Source organism: Bubalus kerabau, chromosome 5 (genome assembly GCF_029407905.1).
Source record: "Bubalus kerabau isolate K-KA32 ecotype Philippines breed swamp buffalo chromosome 5, PCC_UOA_SB_1v2, whole genome shotgun sequence".
Classification (NCBI taxonomy): Eukaryota; Metazoa; Chordata; class Mammalia; order Artiodactyla; family Bovidae; genus Bubalus; species Bubalus kerabau.
In genome coordinates, this window is record NC_073628.1 from 81710648 (window position 1) to 81726278 (window position 15631).

The window sequence follows — 15631 nt, forward strand, 5'->3', positions numbered from 1 at the left end:
ACCCGGGCCGCGCAGCTTCAGTGCTCTTAGCGGCACAGGCAGCAGCAGCAGGTGGAGCGAGCTTCGCGGTGAGCAGCTCTTGGCCTGAGATCCACTCCAGCGGGCCTGCTGGGCTGGAGCCCGTGTGCCCGGGCTCCTGTGCCGCTTAGACACAGGAGACACTAGAGTCCCACCCCTAGTTTCCGGGGAACTTGGATTACCAAGGTTGGTGGGCCCTGGGGCTGCCGGAGCCTGGCGCGCCTAGGAGCGCACGGCAGCTCTGGAAACCGCATCCGGGGCGCAGGGCCAAGGAAACCTCGCTCTTCTCGGCTACCTAAAGACCTGTTTTCCCGGGAAAGAGCCTCTGCTGGATCTGGGATTTGGGAGGAGCTCGGGGGTCCCCCCCCTCCCCCTTCCCGGGCACCTCGCTGGACGCTCTCGATTGGCGCCCAGGTGGCGCGGAAGGGTCCTGAGCGGCGCTCTCGGCTCTCCTGTGCCGCTCAGACGCGGGAAGCAGAGGGGGCTCTTCCCTGGGATTCCGTGGCTCGCGTGGTCCTCCGAGGAGTCCTCGCACCCCCGCGTCGTGTTGTCTCGATAAGCTGGCTGGTTGGCACTAACTGCAGAAGTTCGCTATTGATTTGGTTTCTTCTTCGATTTGGGGACAGTTCCCGCCAACGACGCGCGACGCACCTGTTTTCACGGACGAGCTGGTGTCTCAGGTCGCCGGAGCCTGCGGGAATCCTGCCCTTATCCCAGCCCCGCACGGCTCTCCGCTGGCGTGCCTCCTTCCTAGCCACTGGCCTCGAGCGGAGGGTGCAGACCTAGCTCCTTGCTGTCCCCCGCCTTTTGAGGGAGTGCGGTCCTCCAGAGGGACTTCGGCCTCCTAGGCGCTGCTTGGTGTGTTGGTGTTGGGGTGCGCGCGGCCCCCCGCCGGCCGGCCATGGCCTTCACTTTCGCCGCTTTCTGCTACATGCTCTCGCTGGTGCTGTGCGCTGCCCTCATCTTCTTCGCCATCTGGCACGTGAGTAACCGGCAGCGGCTTCTAACTCTTTTCTTGCGCCCCTGGCCGCCTCCTTCCCCAGGTCCTCTGGAATGCCGCCTCACTTTCTCCACATCGCGAGTGTGGGCGGAGAGGCGGCCGGCCGCTGCGCACCCTCTGCCGCCGCCCGGTTGTCCCGGGCGGGAGATGGTTCAGAGCATCCCGAGGCCGGCGCGCCTTCGGTGCCTTCCTACTGGCGGCAGGCGGAGGGACCGCCGGGCCGCGGGGCAGGGCACCCTCGCCAGGGCTTGGCCTTGTGTCCCAGGCCCCGGGATGAGCGTCTACAGCCCCAGCAACCTTCCCCACCACTTCCCGTGCCCCCTCCTCTCCTGCCCGCGGGGAGGCGAAGGAGAAGCGCCACCATGGGCCCGGCAGTTAGTCAAGTAACTATAACAACTAAACATTAAAAATGTCAGCATCTGTGGTGGGTTGCGTTTCCGCATAACTGGAGGCAAAGTGGAAACACAACGGGAGCGCCTTGTAAGAGGAGGCCGGGCCAGGAAGGGGAGTGGAGGGAAACCAGGTGATGCAGGTGGACAAAGAACGGGGTGGGCCAGTGAGGATGAGAGAAAAGCGAGGACCGGGGAGGGAGACCGGAGAAAGACTCGCATGAATGAGGCTGTGGCGGAAAGTCTCGCAGAGACAGGTGGAGGGGAGAGTTTCCTCCATTGCCCTCCTGGGGTCTGAGCCAGTCAACTCCTGAAAGGCTTTGCGATGGCACACCTCCTTTTGGCGAGATCCTCGGCATCCCCAGTGGGCACACACTTGCCTGCTGCCCTTCCTGGGGCTGCATCAGGTTGAGGGCAGTCGTGATGAGTCCCGACTCTGCAGGTGTGTCGTGGGAATAGGGGACAGAGTGCTTCTGAATAGAAGGAGGGAGAGAGAAGTGAGGAACGCTGGTTCTCTCTCAGAGACCGCACAACATCGGACACGTCTAGTTACTCTCAGAGCTTCCTCCTCTGAGGTTGTTTAAGCTCCCTGCCCTCACCATCAGAGACTTGTTGGGAAGAATAGCTAACGTCGCACATTTTAGGAACACCCCTGTGCTGCCCAGCAAGTCAGGTGCCAGGGAAGGATGCTGAGATGAGTTCCTGGAGGCATGGTTCCCGCGAGCCTCAGAGAACATGCATCCGGTGGAGTGAAGACCAGGAGAGAATTTCGTGGTGGGTGGGATGAAGATGTTTTGTACAAATGGTTTCCAGAGTGAGAGGATTTCTTTGAAAATAGAACTAAGTAGCTAGAGCAGCCTCTGTTACAAGGCTCTCTGACAGGGAGGAGCAGGAACCCCAGGAGGGGGAAGACTTCTGACTGTGTCATCCTAGGGAAGATGCTTAGGAAAGACATCTCAAAAGTGAGAAAGTTGACCTGGATGATCTCCAAGCTTCCCCTTAGGTCTAAGAGGGTGTAAGTGTGTGAATCAGTTGACCTATTAATCTAGGGATGAGAGAGAAGGAATTCATACGTGGGAATTTTGGGGCTGATCAAAAATCCTGCAAGTGAGAAGTGATGGGATTTTGCATCATCTCTTCCTCTGTGGGGAAGGCTGGCTCTATCGTACAGTGCAGAATGGAGCCTTGAAGTTGCTGGCACTCGTTAAGGGAAAACACAACTTAGGTTAAAAAGGGGTGCAGAACAGATCATGCCCAAACATGCAACAGACCTCTCCTAATGTGCTTTAAAGGAGCTTGCTGTACTTCTTGAAATCAAGGGAGTTGTTTGCATTCTAGAAGACTAATTACCCCTCTTTTTAAGAAATACTTCATTCGCTGTTTCTTTACATTTTTGCCTTGGCCAGAGGGTGGCAGGTACCAGAGAGCTTCATCAAACTTTATCAGGCTTAGAGAGCTTTGAATTAGCCCCTGAAGCAAAGCAGGTAACCAGAAAGAATAATTTTCTCTCACTCTGGAAGATAATAAATAATTCAGGAGTAGGTTAATTAAATGGATGGTCTGAGCAGCTGGTTGACTGATAGACATTTGCCTCAAAACCGAGCATTATTGCAATCCCATGTTGGCCTCTACTCTTCTGGTTTCCAGTGCTCAGCCCCCTGTCGAGGGGTAGCTGGACGTGGTCAGGTTCAAAGTCTGGGTCAGGTCCGGACCTCCTTCCTGACCTGGCAAGATTCCAGTTTCTGACGATGAAAAGAGTTTGTGCTCTTTGAATTCAAATTACAGTAACAACTCCCAAGTCTCAGCCCCTTTTCCTTTCCTAGTCTTTTCCATCACCCTCTCTGCAAAGAAAACAATCCAAAGCCACACTGCATTGCTTTGGTTCCTGAACACTGAAAGGGGAAATCTGAGACACATCTACACAATCTATGTACCCATTGTGTGTGGGGGGGTGTTGGTTATACGGTGATGATTATTTCAACCAAAATTTAGTTAGTCTGTGTTATATTGTGTTTTCTTTTTTCCAGCATCTTATGTTCCGTATACATTTCTTGATCTGACAAGCCATATTGATTGCTTACTACATATTGACATCCTAAATAATAACTTGGGCACTTAACAATTTACAGCAGTTAAAAGACCTGTCCCCCTCCCATGTCTGGACTGAAGAGAAGAAGATGGTTCTTCTTACCTAATTGTACACACTTAGGGACATTAAGAGTAGTTGCTGTTTGCTGAGTGTTTGTTGTAGGCCAGTCTTAGGGACTTACAGAGGACTCCTCAGGTGTATCTTCAATTGCTTACCTGTCTCCTCTTCCAGACGGGAAGTCTGGAAGCAAGGATGGATGTGGCCAGTCATAGCACAACTCAGTTTTTAAAAGTGACTCTAGGTATTTTTAAAAGAAAATTTTAAAGCCAAAATTTTTAAAGCTTTCAAGTTTTGCTTTTTATTTTGAAAATTTATCTGCATTTGTTTTCAAATGGAAAGATTTCACATTACTGATTAATTTATGCTATATGAGCCACCGTCTTTGAGTATATTTGTTACATTTGGAAGATGCAGAATAAAACTGAGGATTTTTTTGTCTGTGTGGTTTTGCATACCATCTGATACATGGTTCCTTATTGCCCAGGCAGCCTTTTTGTCCTCGCAACTGACATTTTACAGATGAAGAGACTATATGAAGAGGTTATGAAACTTGCCCAAGGTTACACAGCTGGTATGCATTAGAGCATTGGAGTGTTTAGCTGAGTCTCAGGCTCTTATGCCCATGTCCCTTTTCTAACTCTCATCACTGTCTTTGGATTGTTTAGCTTTGATAATAGTGAATAATATTCCTATCCAAAGAATTATCTTTTTATGTGTAGATGAAGTATTTGGAGTTGGAATTTCTGATTAGAGTCACAACAACAGGAAGACGACGCCAAACATACTGTATATCCTTTTTAAAAAGAGAAAATTCTATTTCATTTTTTGAAAAAAATATATATTTTTTCTGTTTATACAAGTTCATTGCCCCGAATTTTGAAAGGACAGGTACATAGTCACGGACCAAAATCACTGCTAATGTCATCATCCAGAAGAGGTTTGGATGTCTCTTCTTCCAAACATGGTGTGTGTGTGTGTGTTTAAAAATGCAGTTGGGTGTTTAGAAGGGGGAAAAAGTGTTCTAAAGGGTTTCAGATGCGAAGTGATGTCTGTTTCCAGCCAATATAAAATGAACAATGTTACTCGCAAGAGCCCTCTCAGCTCCAGCTTGGTTGAGCCTGTTTGCAGACTGTCTCATTTATATAAACACAGATGAAACCATTCTTTGAAAAGATTGAAGATTCATACCAGTTATTTCAGATTTTTAGTTAAAAAATTTTTTTTTAAATATCTAGAGTCACTTTTAAAAACCGAGTTTTGCAGCATACAAATAAAATTAATTTCCAGTGATATTTCTTTGGATTCACAGCAGCCTTTGCCATTGGAGAGTTTTAACAGGCCCCAACAGAGGATAACAAATAATGCTGACTGAGGGGCAGTTTTGCTAGGTGAAATATCTTTATGATTGAGCCTTTCAGCCAGTTCCAGCCTGTGTCACAGGAAACTGAGCAGACCTCTCAGTTTCTTAGATTATCCATCTGGAAACGAAAATAATGGGTTTACGTGATATGGTTGGATGCCTGGGCCTGTCCCTTGACCCTGCTTTGATCTGTCCAGATGGGGGTGCTGCCCTCTTCACTCTGCCTTACCTGGTCTCCACTGTCTGGTGTGTTTGAGGCATCCCCATCTCCTGCGGTATGTCACTCGTAGATGTGATGTTCACACATCCTTCCTCCCCCACTCCCCTCCTCTCTCATCCCCCACTGTGTTCTTCCTCCACTGCCTCACAGCTAACAGGACGATGCTCCGTAAGAGCAGGGGACCCTTACTGCTTATCATGGTTTCTCTGGAGCCTGGAACAGTGCCTGCCATGTAGAAGGGGCTCAGTAAATCCTCATATAGCTTAATGATGAGGCTGGAAAATATTTTTAATTTGGTGTAGAAAGGCAAACAGAAGACTTTTTTTTTTTTTTAATGTTTTTGGCTGTGTGGGATCCTAGTTCTGGACCAGGGACCGAACCTGTGCCCCTAGTGATGAAAGTGTTAAGATTCAACCAGTGGACTGCCAGGGAAGTCCTGAAGACGTTCTTACATATACTAAAATACAGCCAAAATATAAACTATAAAACTCTAAAAAAGATATCTAAACCGAGATTAAGCTCTTAGACTCTAATGGAGCCACCAACGTTTCTGTGCACAGTGTCAGAGGCATTGAGAGCCTTAGAGAATCTGGGTTGGGACACTCCCTGCTACAGGGCACGGGGATTGCAGACTAAGGCTGGGATCTCTGGAGAGCTCTTGGGACAGTGTCCACAGCAGTCTGGTGCTGGGGGCCTGCCGCATTGTAGTGTCTGCCTACCTGCAGTTGGCCTCCCACTCCTCCCATCTCATGGCCCCAACTCCACAGGTAGACTCTGTTGCCTCCCGGAAATGTGCATTTTATTCCTCTTTCCACAAGGAAAGACTTCTAGCCTCTTAGGTCTAAATTCTGCATATTTTTTCACTGTCTCGTTCAAATTTCACCTTGTCAACTCTACTCACTCCAGCCTACCACAGGCTTCTAAGAAAGCTCATGTAGCTCACTTTCTCATGTGTGTGTAGGACACTTTCACGTGTGTGTCCCGAACTCTCGAAGTGCAGTAGGCACTGTTAGATGGGAGGGTCCTTATCTGTCCATGTCATGCATTCACAGAACTTAGGAGGATACGGTGACCCCATGGGGATCATGTGGCTGACAGTGGGTGGTCTTCAGATTAGCCATGAAAGGAGGAATGAAAATCACCTCTTTGGTAGCCTCGTTTGGCTCATTAACTCAAGAGTTCACCCTTCGAGATGTGGTACATATATATCATGGAATATTACTCAACCATAAAAAGGAACGAAATCGGGTCATTTGCAGAAACATGGATGGACATAGAGACTGTCATACAGAGTGAAGTAAGTCAAAAAGAGGAAAACGAATATCGTGTATTAACTCATATGTGGGAAAATGGTACAGATGAACCTCTTTGCAGGGCAGGAATAGAGATGCAGATGTAGAGAATGGATGTGTGGACAGGGTGGGGGGTGGGGATGAATTGGGAGATTGGGATTGACATATATATACTACCACGTGTAAAATAGGTAGGTAGTGATAGCACAAGGAGCTTAGCACGGTCCTCTGTGATGACCTAGGTGGATGGCAGGTGGGAGGGAGGTCCAGGAGGGAGGGGATATATATATTTATATACATGTGGCTGATTCACTTTATTGTACAGCAGAAACTAACACAACATTATAAAGCAACTATACCCCAATTAAAAAAAAAAGAACTTACTCTTTGAAGAAAAGAGGGAGCCTGTGGCTCTGGTGACTGTGGAGGCCGGCCTTGAGAGCAGGGCCTGGGAGCTGGCCTAGCCGGGTGGCGCTCTGGCTGGGTGCCATGAGTGCCCGTGAGCTGGCAGCTGCTCCTTCTATTTGCTCTGAGACTTGACTTGGAAGGGAAGCACCAGCCAGGTGCCGCTGTCACAGAGGTTGGCTTCATCCTTGAGGGGCTGGCCTCTTACTGCAGGCTCAGCACTCCTGTCTGTGTCGGGGCGCTGAGAACAGAACCATCACCACCTGACCCTGAGGCCATCGTCACAAATAAACAATTCCATCGCTCTAGCTGCAGGGCTTGTAAGGGCCTCAGTTACACACAGGCAGACAGAGGGCAGGGACTGTCTTCTCTCTGTCTTACCTAAGCTTACCTGAGCTTAACTGATTAAGTGTGTGTTGAGTTGGACTGGAGATTTCTGTCAAGTCTCCATCATTTAGTTACACCAACCCAGCTTTAGACTCAGGCTGCCTGGTCAAGCGATCTGTTTCCTCTAGTTCTGTCCTGTTGCTATCTTTTGCTCAGCCTTCTCTGTGTTTCCCTGGTTACCTGAGAGAGAAAACGGGATTGCACCTAGCCCTGCAGTTTCTACTTTGGACTCTCTCTGGCTCCTCTCATTTTTCAAACTGATTAAATTTTTTTTATTGTGGTAAGATAAATTGGCCATTTAAAAATCATTTTTAAGTTTACAGTTGAGTTGCATTAAGTCTCTTCATGTGATTGTACAACTATCACCACTATCCATCTCCAGAATTTCCCATCCTTCCACATTGAAACTCCATACCCGTTAAACTGTAACTTCCCATTCTCCCGTCCCCTCAGCCCCTGACAACCGCCATGTCACTTTCTGTCTTTAGGAATTTGACTATTCTAAGCACCTTGTATGGGGCTTTCCTGATGGCTCAGACAGTAAAGACTTTGCCTGTAATGTAGGAGACGCGGGTTTGATCCCTGCGTCAGGAAGATCCCCTGGAGGAAGGCACAGTAACCCACCCCAGTATTCTTGCCTGCATAATCCCATGGACAGAGGAGCCTGGTGGAATACTGTCCATGGTGTTGCAAAGAGTCAGCTCTGACTGAAGCGACTTAGCACACAGGCACATGTACCTTATATAAGTGGAGTCACATAGTATTTGTCCTTCTGTGTCGGCTTATTTCACTTAGTGTAACATCCTCAGTGTTCATCCATGTTGTAGAAGGTGACAGCAATTCATTACTTTTTAAGGTGGAAGATATTCCAGTGCATGTGCGTACCACATTTTGTTTATGCATTCATCTGTTGCTTCCACCTTTTGGCTGTTATTGTGAATAGTGTTGCTGTGAACATGGGTGTGCAAATATCTCTTTGATACCCTGTTTTTCATTTTTGGTGTATGCTTTATTGACTATGCCAAAGCCTTTGACTGTGTGGATCACAATAAACTGGAAAATTCTGAAAGAGATGGGAATACCAGACCACCTGATCTGCCTCTTGAGAAACCTGTATGCAGGTCAGGAAGCAACAGTTAGAACTGGACATGGAACAACAAACTGGTTCCAAATAGGAAAAGGAGTGCGTCAAGGCTGTATATTGTCACCCAGCTTATTTAACTTATATGCAGAGTACATCATGAGAAACGCTGGGCTGGAGGAAGCACAAGCTGGAATCAAGATTGCTGGGAGAAATATCAATAACCTCAGATATGGATGACACCACCCTTATGACAGAAAGTGAAGAAGAACTAAAGAACCTCTTGATGAAAGTGAAAGAAGAGAGTGAAAAAGTTGGCTTAAAGCTCAACATTCAGAAAACGAAGATCATGGCATCCGGTCCCATCACTTCATGGGAAATAGATGGGGGAACAGTGGAAACAGTGGCTGACTTTATTTTTCTGGGCTCCAAAATCACTGCAGATGGTGATTGCAGCCATGAAATTAAAAGACGCTTACTCCTTGGAAGGAAAGTTATGACCAACCTAGATAGCATATTCAAAAGCAGAGACATTACTTTGTCAACAAAGGTTTGTCTAGTCAAGGCTATGGTTTATCCAGTGGTCATGTATGGATGTGAGAGTTGGACAGTAAAGAAAGCTGAGCACTGAAGAATTGATGCTTTTGAACTGTGGTGTTGGAGAAGACTCTTGAGAGTCCCTTGGACTGCAAGGAGATCCAACCAGTCCATCCTAAAGGAGATCAGTCCTGGGTGTTCATTGGAGGGACTGATGTTGAAGCTGAAACACCAATACTTTGGCCACCTAATGTGAATAACTGACTCATTCAAAAAGACCCTGATGCTGGGAAAGATTGAGGGCAGGAGGAGAAGGGGACAACAGAGGATAAGATGGTTGGATGGCATCACTGACTCAATGGACATGGGTTTGGGTGGACTCAGGGAGTTGGTGATGGACAGGGAGGCCTGGCATGCTGCGGTTCATGGGGTTGCAAAGAGTCGGACATGACTGAGCAAATGAACTGAACCGAACCCACAAGTGTGTTGAAAAGCAGAGACATTACTCTGCCATCAGAGGTCCATATAATCAAGGTTAAGGTCTTCCCAGTGGTCAACATGCAGTTGTGAGAGTTGGACCGTAAAGAAGGCAGAGCGCCAAAGATTTGATGCCTTCAAACTGTGGTGCTGGGGAAGACTCCTGAGAGTCCCTTGGACAGCGAGGAGATCAAGCCAATCAATCTTAAAGGAAATCAACCCTGAATATTCATTTGGAAGGACTGATGCTGAAGTTGAAGCTCCAGTATTTTGGTCACCTGATGAGAAGTGCTGACTCATTGGAAAAGACCCTGATGCTGGGAAAGATTAAAGGCAGGAGAAGAGTATGTCAGAGAATGAGACAGCTGGATGGTGTCACTGATGCAATAGACATGAACTTGGGCAAACTCTGGGAGATGGTAAGGGACAGGGAGGCCTGGCATGCTGTAGTCTATGGGTTGCAGAATTGGACACAACTGGGTGACTGAACAATAACCCACAAGTGGAAATGCAGGAACTTTTTCAACCAGGAACTTTTGGTCCTCAGTCTTTTTGGCACCAGTTCTGCCTTTTCTTGACCCTCTGGCCCCTGTGTGTTGCTGCTGTCCTCCTTGCTCTAGGATGGACCAACAGCAGTGCCCCAAACATCCTGGGTTTATTTGCTTGCTTAAAAATCTGGTCTGTTTTGCTACATTTACTCTGGAATCCTCAAGTCTTCTAGGTGAATAAAATAGTTGCAGAATCTTTCTTCAAGCCTTAGCATGGAGTCCTAGTTGAACCTTATTGAGAAGTTGTAAATGCTCCTTAAATAGATTTTACTGGATCTTGGGTTTTGCCATGGCCCCATGACCACAGCCATTTCTTCCGAAGGATTTCATCAGGAAGAGCTAGCAGTGTTTCCAGAGACTTTCAGCCTGGATGTGTGAGGACTGAGAAATGTACCTGATGTTGAGAACAAAGGGATCTTGTGCAAAAATTTTTTGTTGTTCATTTAAACCTTTGCATTTCTGCTCATGAATCTCTGGGAAGCCCAAAGGCCCAGCACTTCTTTTGGTGGCTGCCAGGGAGGGGAACCAGGCAACTTTACCTGGGCCGAAGACTCAAGTTCAATTTTGCCCCTAAACTGGGGACTGCTGGGTCATGGAAATGAAGAGGTTTTAGCTCACTGGAAGACAGTTTGGAGGATGACTTAATTTCCTAGTTTCTTTAAGTTGTCTTGGGTCACAGAAGTGGTTTTAAAAGGCAAACCAGATTTATAAAAATGTAATACACAGACATACACACACACTTGTGTGCATGTGCATACAGTTACCACCACAACAAAAATTCTCCACAGCAATGCAGATCCCACCTTTTCTTGGCCATAAATTTGGGGAGGATGGAATTTGCTTTCCTCTGTCTCTCTGGGGGTAAGGGTGGCTGTGGGTGGTGGGCATCCCTGTGTGTCCATTTGCAGTCCCCACAGTTGGGGTGGAATGCCTTAGTGGGAGCTGTTAACCACACATCCATACACAACCAGTGACTGCTGCTTACCACCCAGAGCCTCGGGATCAAAGGCCCCCATGCCTGTTTGCATGGTCTGCTCTTGAGTACGTACAGCACCTGGGACTGCCTGTGGGGTGAGGTCCAACTTCTGTGATGCCATCTGGCTGGCTGGAGCCATGACCTCTGGCCCGTTTCAAGGTCTGTAAATACCATAGACAGGTACTCCGGACATGTTTCCAACTGAATGACACACCCACTTCCTTCCTCTGGACTTCCACTTCCTTCCTTCTTTCCTCCTGGAGAGGGAGACACTGCAGGCCAGGCAACTATGAGTCCAGGGTTCACCCCTCGCCCACCCTCATTCCTCAGCTTCCCCATTCACATCCTCTTCAGGTTTTGGCTTCCCATTTATATTGGTGGTTCAGACCGTAAAGAATCTGCCTGCAGTGCAGGAGACCTGGATTCAATCCCTGGGTTGGAATCCCCTGTGAAGGGAATGGCAACTCACTCCAGTATTCTTGCCTGGAGAATTCCATGGACAAAGGAGCCTGGTGGGCTATACTCCATGGGGTCGCAAAGACTCGGATGTGACTGAGTGACTGACACTTTCATTTTCACCCTCCCTGGCCTGGCACTTGGAGCTCAGCCCCTGGACTGCCCGGGTTGCTCTGGGCTGGCTGGAGCCTGTGGTGGTTGGTGAGTCCCTGGCATTAGGGATCCAGGCCTTGATGGCTCTGTCTCCCTCCTTCCTTCTTCCCTTTCTCTGCAGCTTCCTTCTATTCCTTTTCCTTTGCATAGATCTTACTCTGCCAGAGCCCGCACAGTATTTCTTAGCTCAGCTGGAGGGCCTGAGTGCTGGAATGTTAGCTGACACCACCTCCCTCCCCCAGGGCATCTAGAACTGTGGGCTGATATTTCCAGAACATTAGCTTTAGGTATCTTTTCTGTTTTTGTGTTCACATGGTCCATTTTGACGATGGGATATAGCTCTCCTGCTGGGGAAAAATGCAGGGGAGGAGAGCAGAGTCTTGGAGCTGACTTCCTTTTCTTTCTTTTCCTTATTGGTAACTGATTCATGAACCCTAAAAAAAGAGTTGATAACAACATAGCCAGCTAGCAATAGCAGCCCAGATGGTCCCCTATATAATAGAGGCATTTGTATCTTGGATAAAAAAAAAAATATTGAAATGTGTTCTGCAAATCTTACTGAGAAAAGGAATTAGCAGCAACTGCATTCAGGTATTTGTGGGTATGAAACTAGCCAAATGATTCTAGTTTTCCAGAATGCAGAGATTAAGGAATGGGAACCGGGAGGTGGAAGGCTCAGATATGGAGACTCAGTGAGGGAAGATGGGTTTGAGGGCATGGCACTGCTCTGGCTGTCGGCCTGAGGTAGCCCACCCTCGGGTTTGTCGGGGGAGAGAGATCCGATCTGATCATGTGTGTGTGGACTTGGAGCTGCACGTCCGGATTTATGTCCACCTGCCACCTGGGAGGCTTCAGAGCAGCTGTAGGCAGACCAGGGCCAAAGAGAACAGGTATGCTCCAACAGTCTCTAAATTCTACGTGGACTGGATACACAAATGATGCTTCCCTTATTCCATAGGCCCAGTGAATCCCCTAGGCCTGCCTGAAATATTTTTTTCTTATAAGTATTTATTGAATCTGTTCCAGTATTGCTTCTGTTGTTTATGTTTTGGTTTCTTGCCCCTGAGAATATGGAATCTTAGCTCCCCAACCAGGGATTGAACCTGTACCCCCTGCATCTGAAGGCAGAGTCTTAATTAACCACTGGACCTCCAGTGAAGTCCTGGGCCTGAGATCTCTATGGAAGTTTTATTCTTATCATTTATCCTAAGCAGGCCATCGGGTGGGGCTTGGAGATCTTTGAGAGGCATTCTGAACTGCGGAGGCGTCAAGGCTACCTTGGAGGATGGGGGGTGGAGGGAGGGCATCCTACCCGTCAGTGAGTGGGAGTGTGTAAGGGGTGGTGGCTGAGGAGGGCCGGCCTCTTACTGCACGTGGAGTTGCTGTCTGGAGTTGGGAATCGGGGCCAGATGCCGAGGAACCTAAAGCCACTTCATCATTACCAGACCGTGACTTCTTTGGGATAATTTTTCTTGGAGGTTCTGGAGAGTGATGAGGAAATTGAACTGAAGCCAACCAAGCATATGTGCTGACTGGAGAAAAATGACTGGAGAAAAATGTGTCTGGGCTTGACATCCTTTTCTCTCACTGGTTGGCAGTTTTAGAACCATAAAGCCTGCCCTAGAAAGGGGCTGGTGGCTAATGGGGCTGAAGCTGCTGCTGAGTGGAGCTCTCAGCAAGCTGCTCTGGGCTTTAGAAAAGTCCCCGCATCTCCCCAGGCCTCTTGTTTTTCTGTGTGTAAAATGAAGATGCTGAGTAAAGTGATCTCTGTCTAGCCTCCTATCCAGCTCCAGAATTCTGTGGTTCTTCCATTGCCTGATTCATGCATCTCATCTCATCTCATCAAGCACATACTTGCTACGTGCATCTTGTATTTCTCTTCTTTTTCTCTTGTCATGGTTTTTCTTTTCCGGTGGCCTTCCTGGGCATTCAGTGTCAGATTTCTATGGAGGGAATAATTAGTTAAGGTTCTTAGATATCAGGGCTGCTGCTGCTGCTAAGTCACTTCAGTCGTGTCCGACTCTGTGTGACCCCATAGAGGGCAGCCCACCAGGCTCCTCCGTCCATGGGATTTTCCAGGAAAGAATACTGGAGTGGGTTGCCATTGCCTTCTCTGAGATATCAGGGCAGTCCCCCTTAATCAAAGAAATAATTTATGGAAATGGAATTGGAATTCTCATAGGATGGACAGAAAGCCTTCAAAGCTAGACTTGAAGCAATAAGATAACTTCGATTTTGATCACTGCCCATCTTTTTTCTGTCCCCAATACTCCCAAGGATGGAGAGGGTTATAGACTGAGTCTGGGTCGGTGCCCCTGTGGGCTGTAGTGGTGAGTAGAAGTAACACAGGGATCTCCCAGCCTCCCCAGTAGAAAGACAGGCACCTGGGTTTACCCTCCCACCTGGACTCTGCAAAAGGTGTGTGTGTGTTTTAGTCGCTCTGTCATGTCCAACTCTTTGTAACCTCATGGACTGTAGCCCGACAGGTTCCTTTGTCCATGGAATTTACTAGGCAAGAATACTGGAGTGGGTTGCCATTCCCTTCTCTAGGGGTTTTCCTGACCCAGTGGTTAAACCTGGGTCTCCTACATTGCATGCAGATTCTTTACCTCTGAGCCATCAGGGCTCTGCATCAAAGAGAGAGGTAATTCTCCAGAGGAAATCAGACTGGTGTAGAAAAGGGGGTATGAATGTTGAGTGACCAAAGAAGTGACTGATGTTCACTACTTGAGCCCTTCAGTTTAACTGTCACCTCCCCTGTAATCAGAGAAAGCAACATTTTCTCTAAAGTAAAGGTTAACTTGTTGCCACAGGCCCTGTGATATGTTACCCTAAGTGAGCTGCTGAAAAAAATATTATTTATCTTCATTCCGGCCTGATGAGGAGTAGCTGTGCGCTGGCCAGGAGGATGGACTTACTAGACTCGTGGTCCTGAGTGTGTTTCCCCGCCCCCCCCGCCCCAACCCCTCGACTTGGGTAATGACCGCCCACTGCCTCTTAATAAAGTCTCTGTTATCTCACTGTTAAAACATTGGAGGCAAGGTGATGGAGCCTGCAGCTTTCACAGAGACCATTTGGATGAGGACTTAGCAGGAATGTAACAAAGCACATGCTCATCTAGAAGGAGAAACAGCAATTGTGTGAAGCAAGACTTCCCTGGTGGTCCAGTGGTTGAGAATCCACCTTCCAGTGCAGGGGACGCAGGGCTGATTCTTGCTTGGGGAACCAAGGTCCCACTTGCTGCGGGGCAACTAAGCCCTCGTGTCTTAGCTCGAGAGCCCAAGTGCTGCAAAATAAAGAGTCCATGAGCTCTGGAGCCTGCGCACCATGACTGAAGAGAAGCCTGCACTCTGCAACGAGGATCCCAAGTGCCTCAACTAAGACCCAACTCAGCCGAAAAGAAACATAATAATAAAAAAAAAAAGTGATGTCTTGTCAGTTTAGTGTCTTCTAGGCTGTTTAGCCCCAAATTCTAGAGCATACATGGTAGAGTGAGGCCCAGCTATTCCTTTTCCTCTTGGGAAAGCAAACCCTTCCCCTCAAATGCCTTCCTCTTTATGAAAGCCCCCCAGGGCCCCCTATCTAGACTGGGCTGAGCAGATGTGTTCAATTACCATTCCCTGTTCCATACAGAGCCAGGACAGGGCCCCCTCCCAAGCCCTGTGTGAACCACTTAATATGCCCCCCTCTGCATTCCTACCAGGAGTCACTCTCTTACAATTAGCCAAGTTGGCAACTTCCACCACTCTACAGAGTAAGTTATTTTGCTCTGTAAATGAGAGGCAGCATCAGTTGTCTCCCGAGGGGAGAGGTGATGTTATGGCTCAGAGCTGAGTTGTGCGCTGGCACCTCTGTTAAAATTAGCTGCTCCGCTGTTTCAGGGTTGTCATGAAGGAACCGATGAAGTTTGATGTGGCAGGATTATTAAAGCCAAGGGAGAAATGACTCTAGGACCAGCATGGTGTTTTCAAGAGGTCAGTCCCACTGAGCCGTGGGAGGCAAGTGAAGCGCTGGGCCTGGGGCGAGGACATTGACCTTGGAGAGGAGACGCTGGCAGGACCACACGGAGAATTTGATTGCTGGAGCTGCTTCTTAGTCCATGTTTTCCCTTAATTTTTCAGTTTTTCCTTTGTTATATCAAAACTCCGAGTGAAATATCTTTTTGTTAAAATGCTTTTCTTAA

At 48.1% G+C, this 15631-nt stretch overlaps 1 protein-coding gene across 1 annotated transcript in view; it reads left to right on the forward strand.

Moving 5' to 3' along the window:
* Nucleotides 1-781: 781 nt before the first annotated feature.
* Nucleotides 782-15631, forward strand: part of CNIH3 (cornichon family AMPA receptor auxiliary protein 3) — a 133614-nt gene continuing 118764 nt past the window's right edge. The window contains exon 1 of the mRNA XM_055581982.1: nucleotides 782-1000. Coding sequence (XP_055437957.1) covers nucleotides 920-1000 — 81 coding nt within the window. The 5' untranslated portion in view covers nucleotides 782-919. The remainder of the gene's footprint in view (nucleotides 1001-15631) is intronic.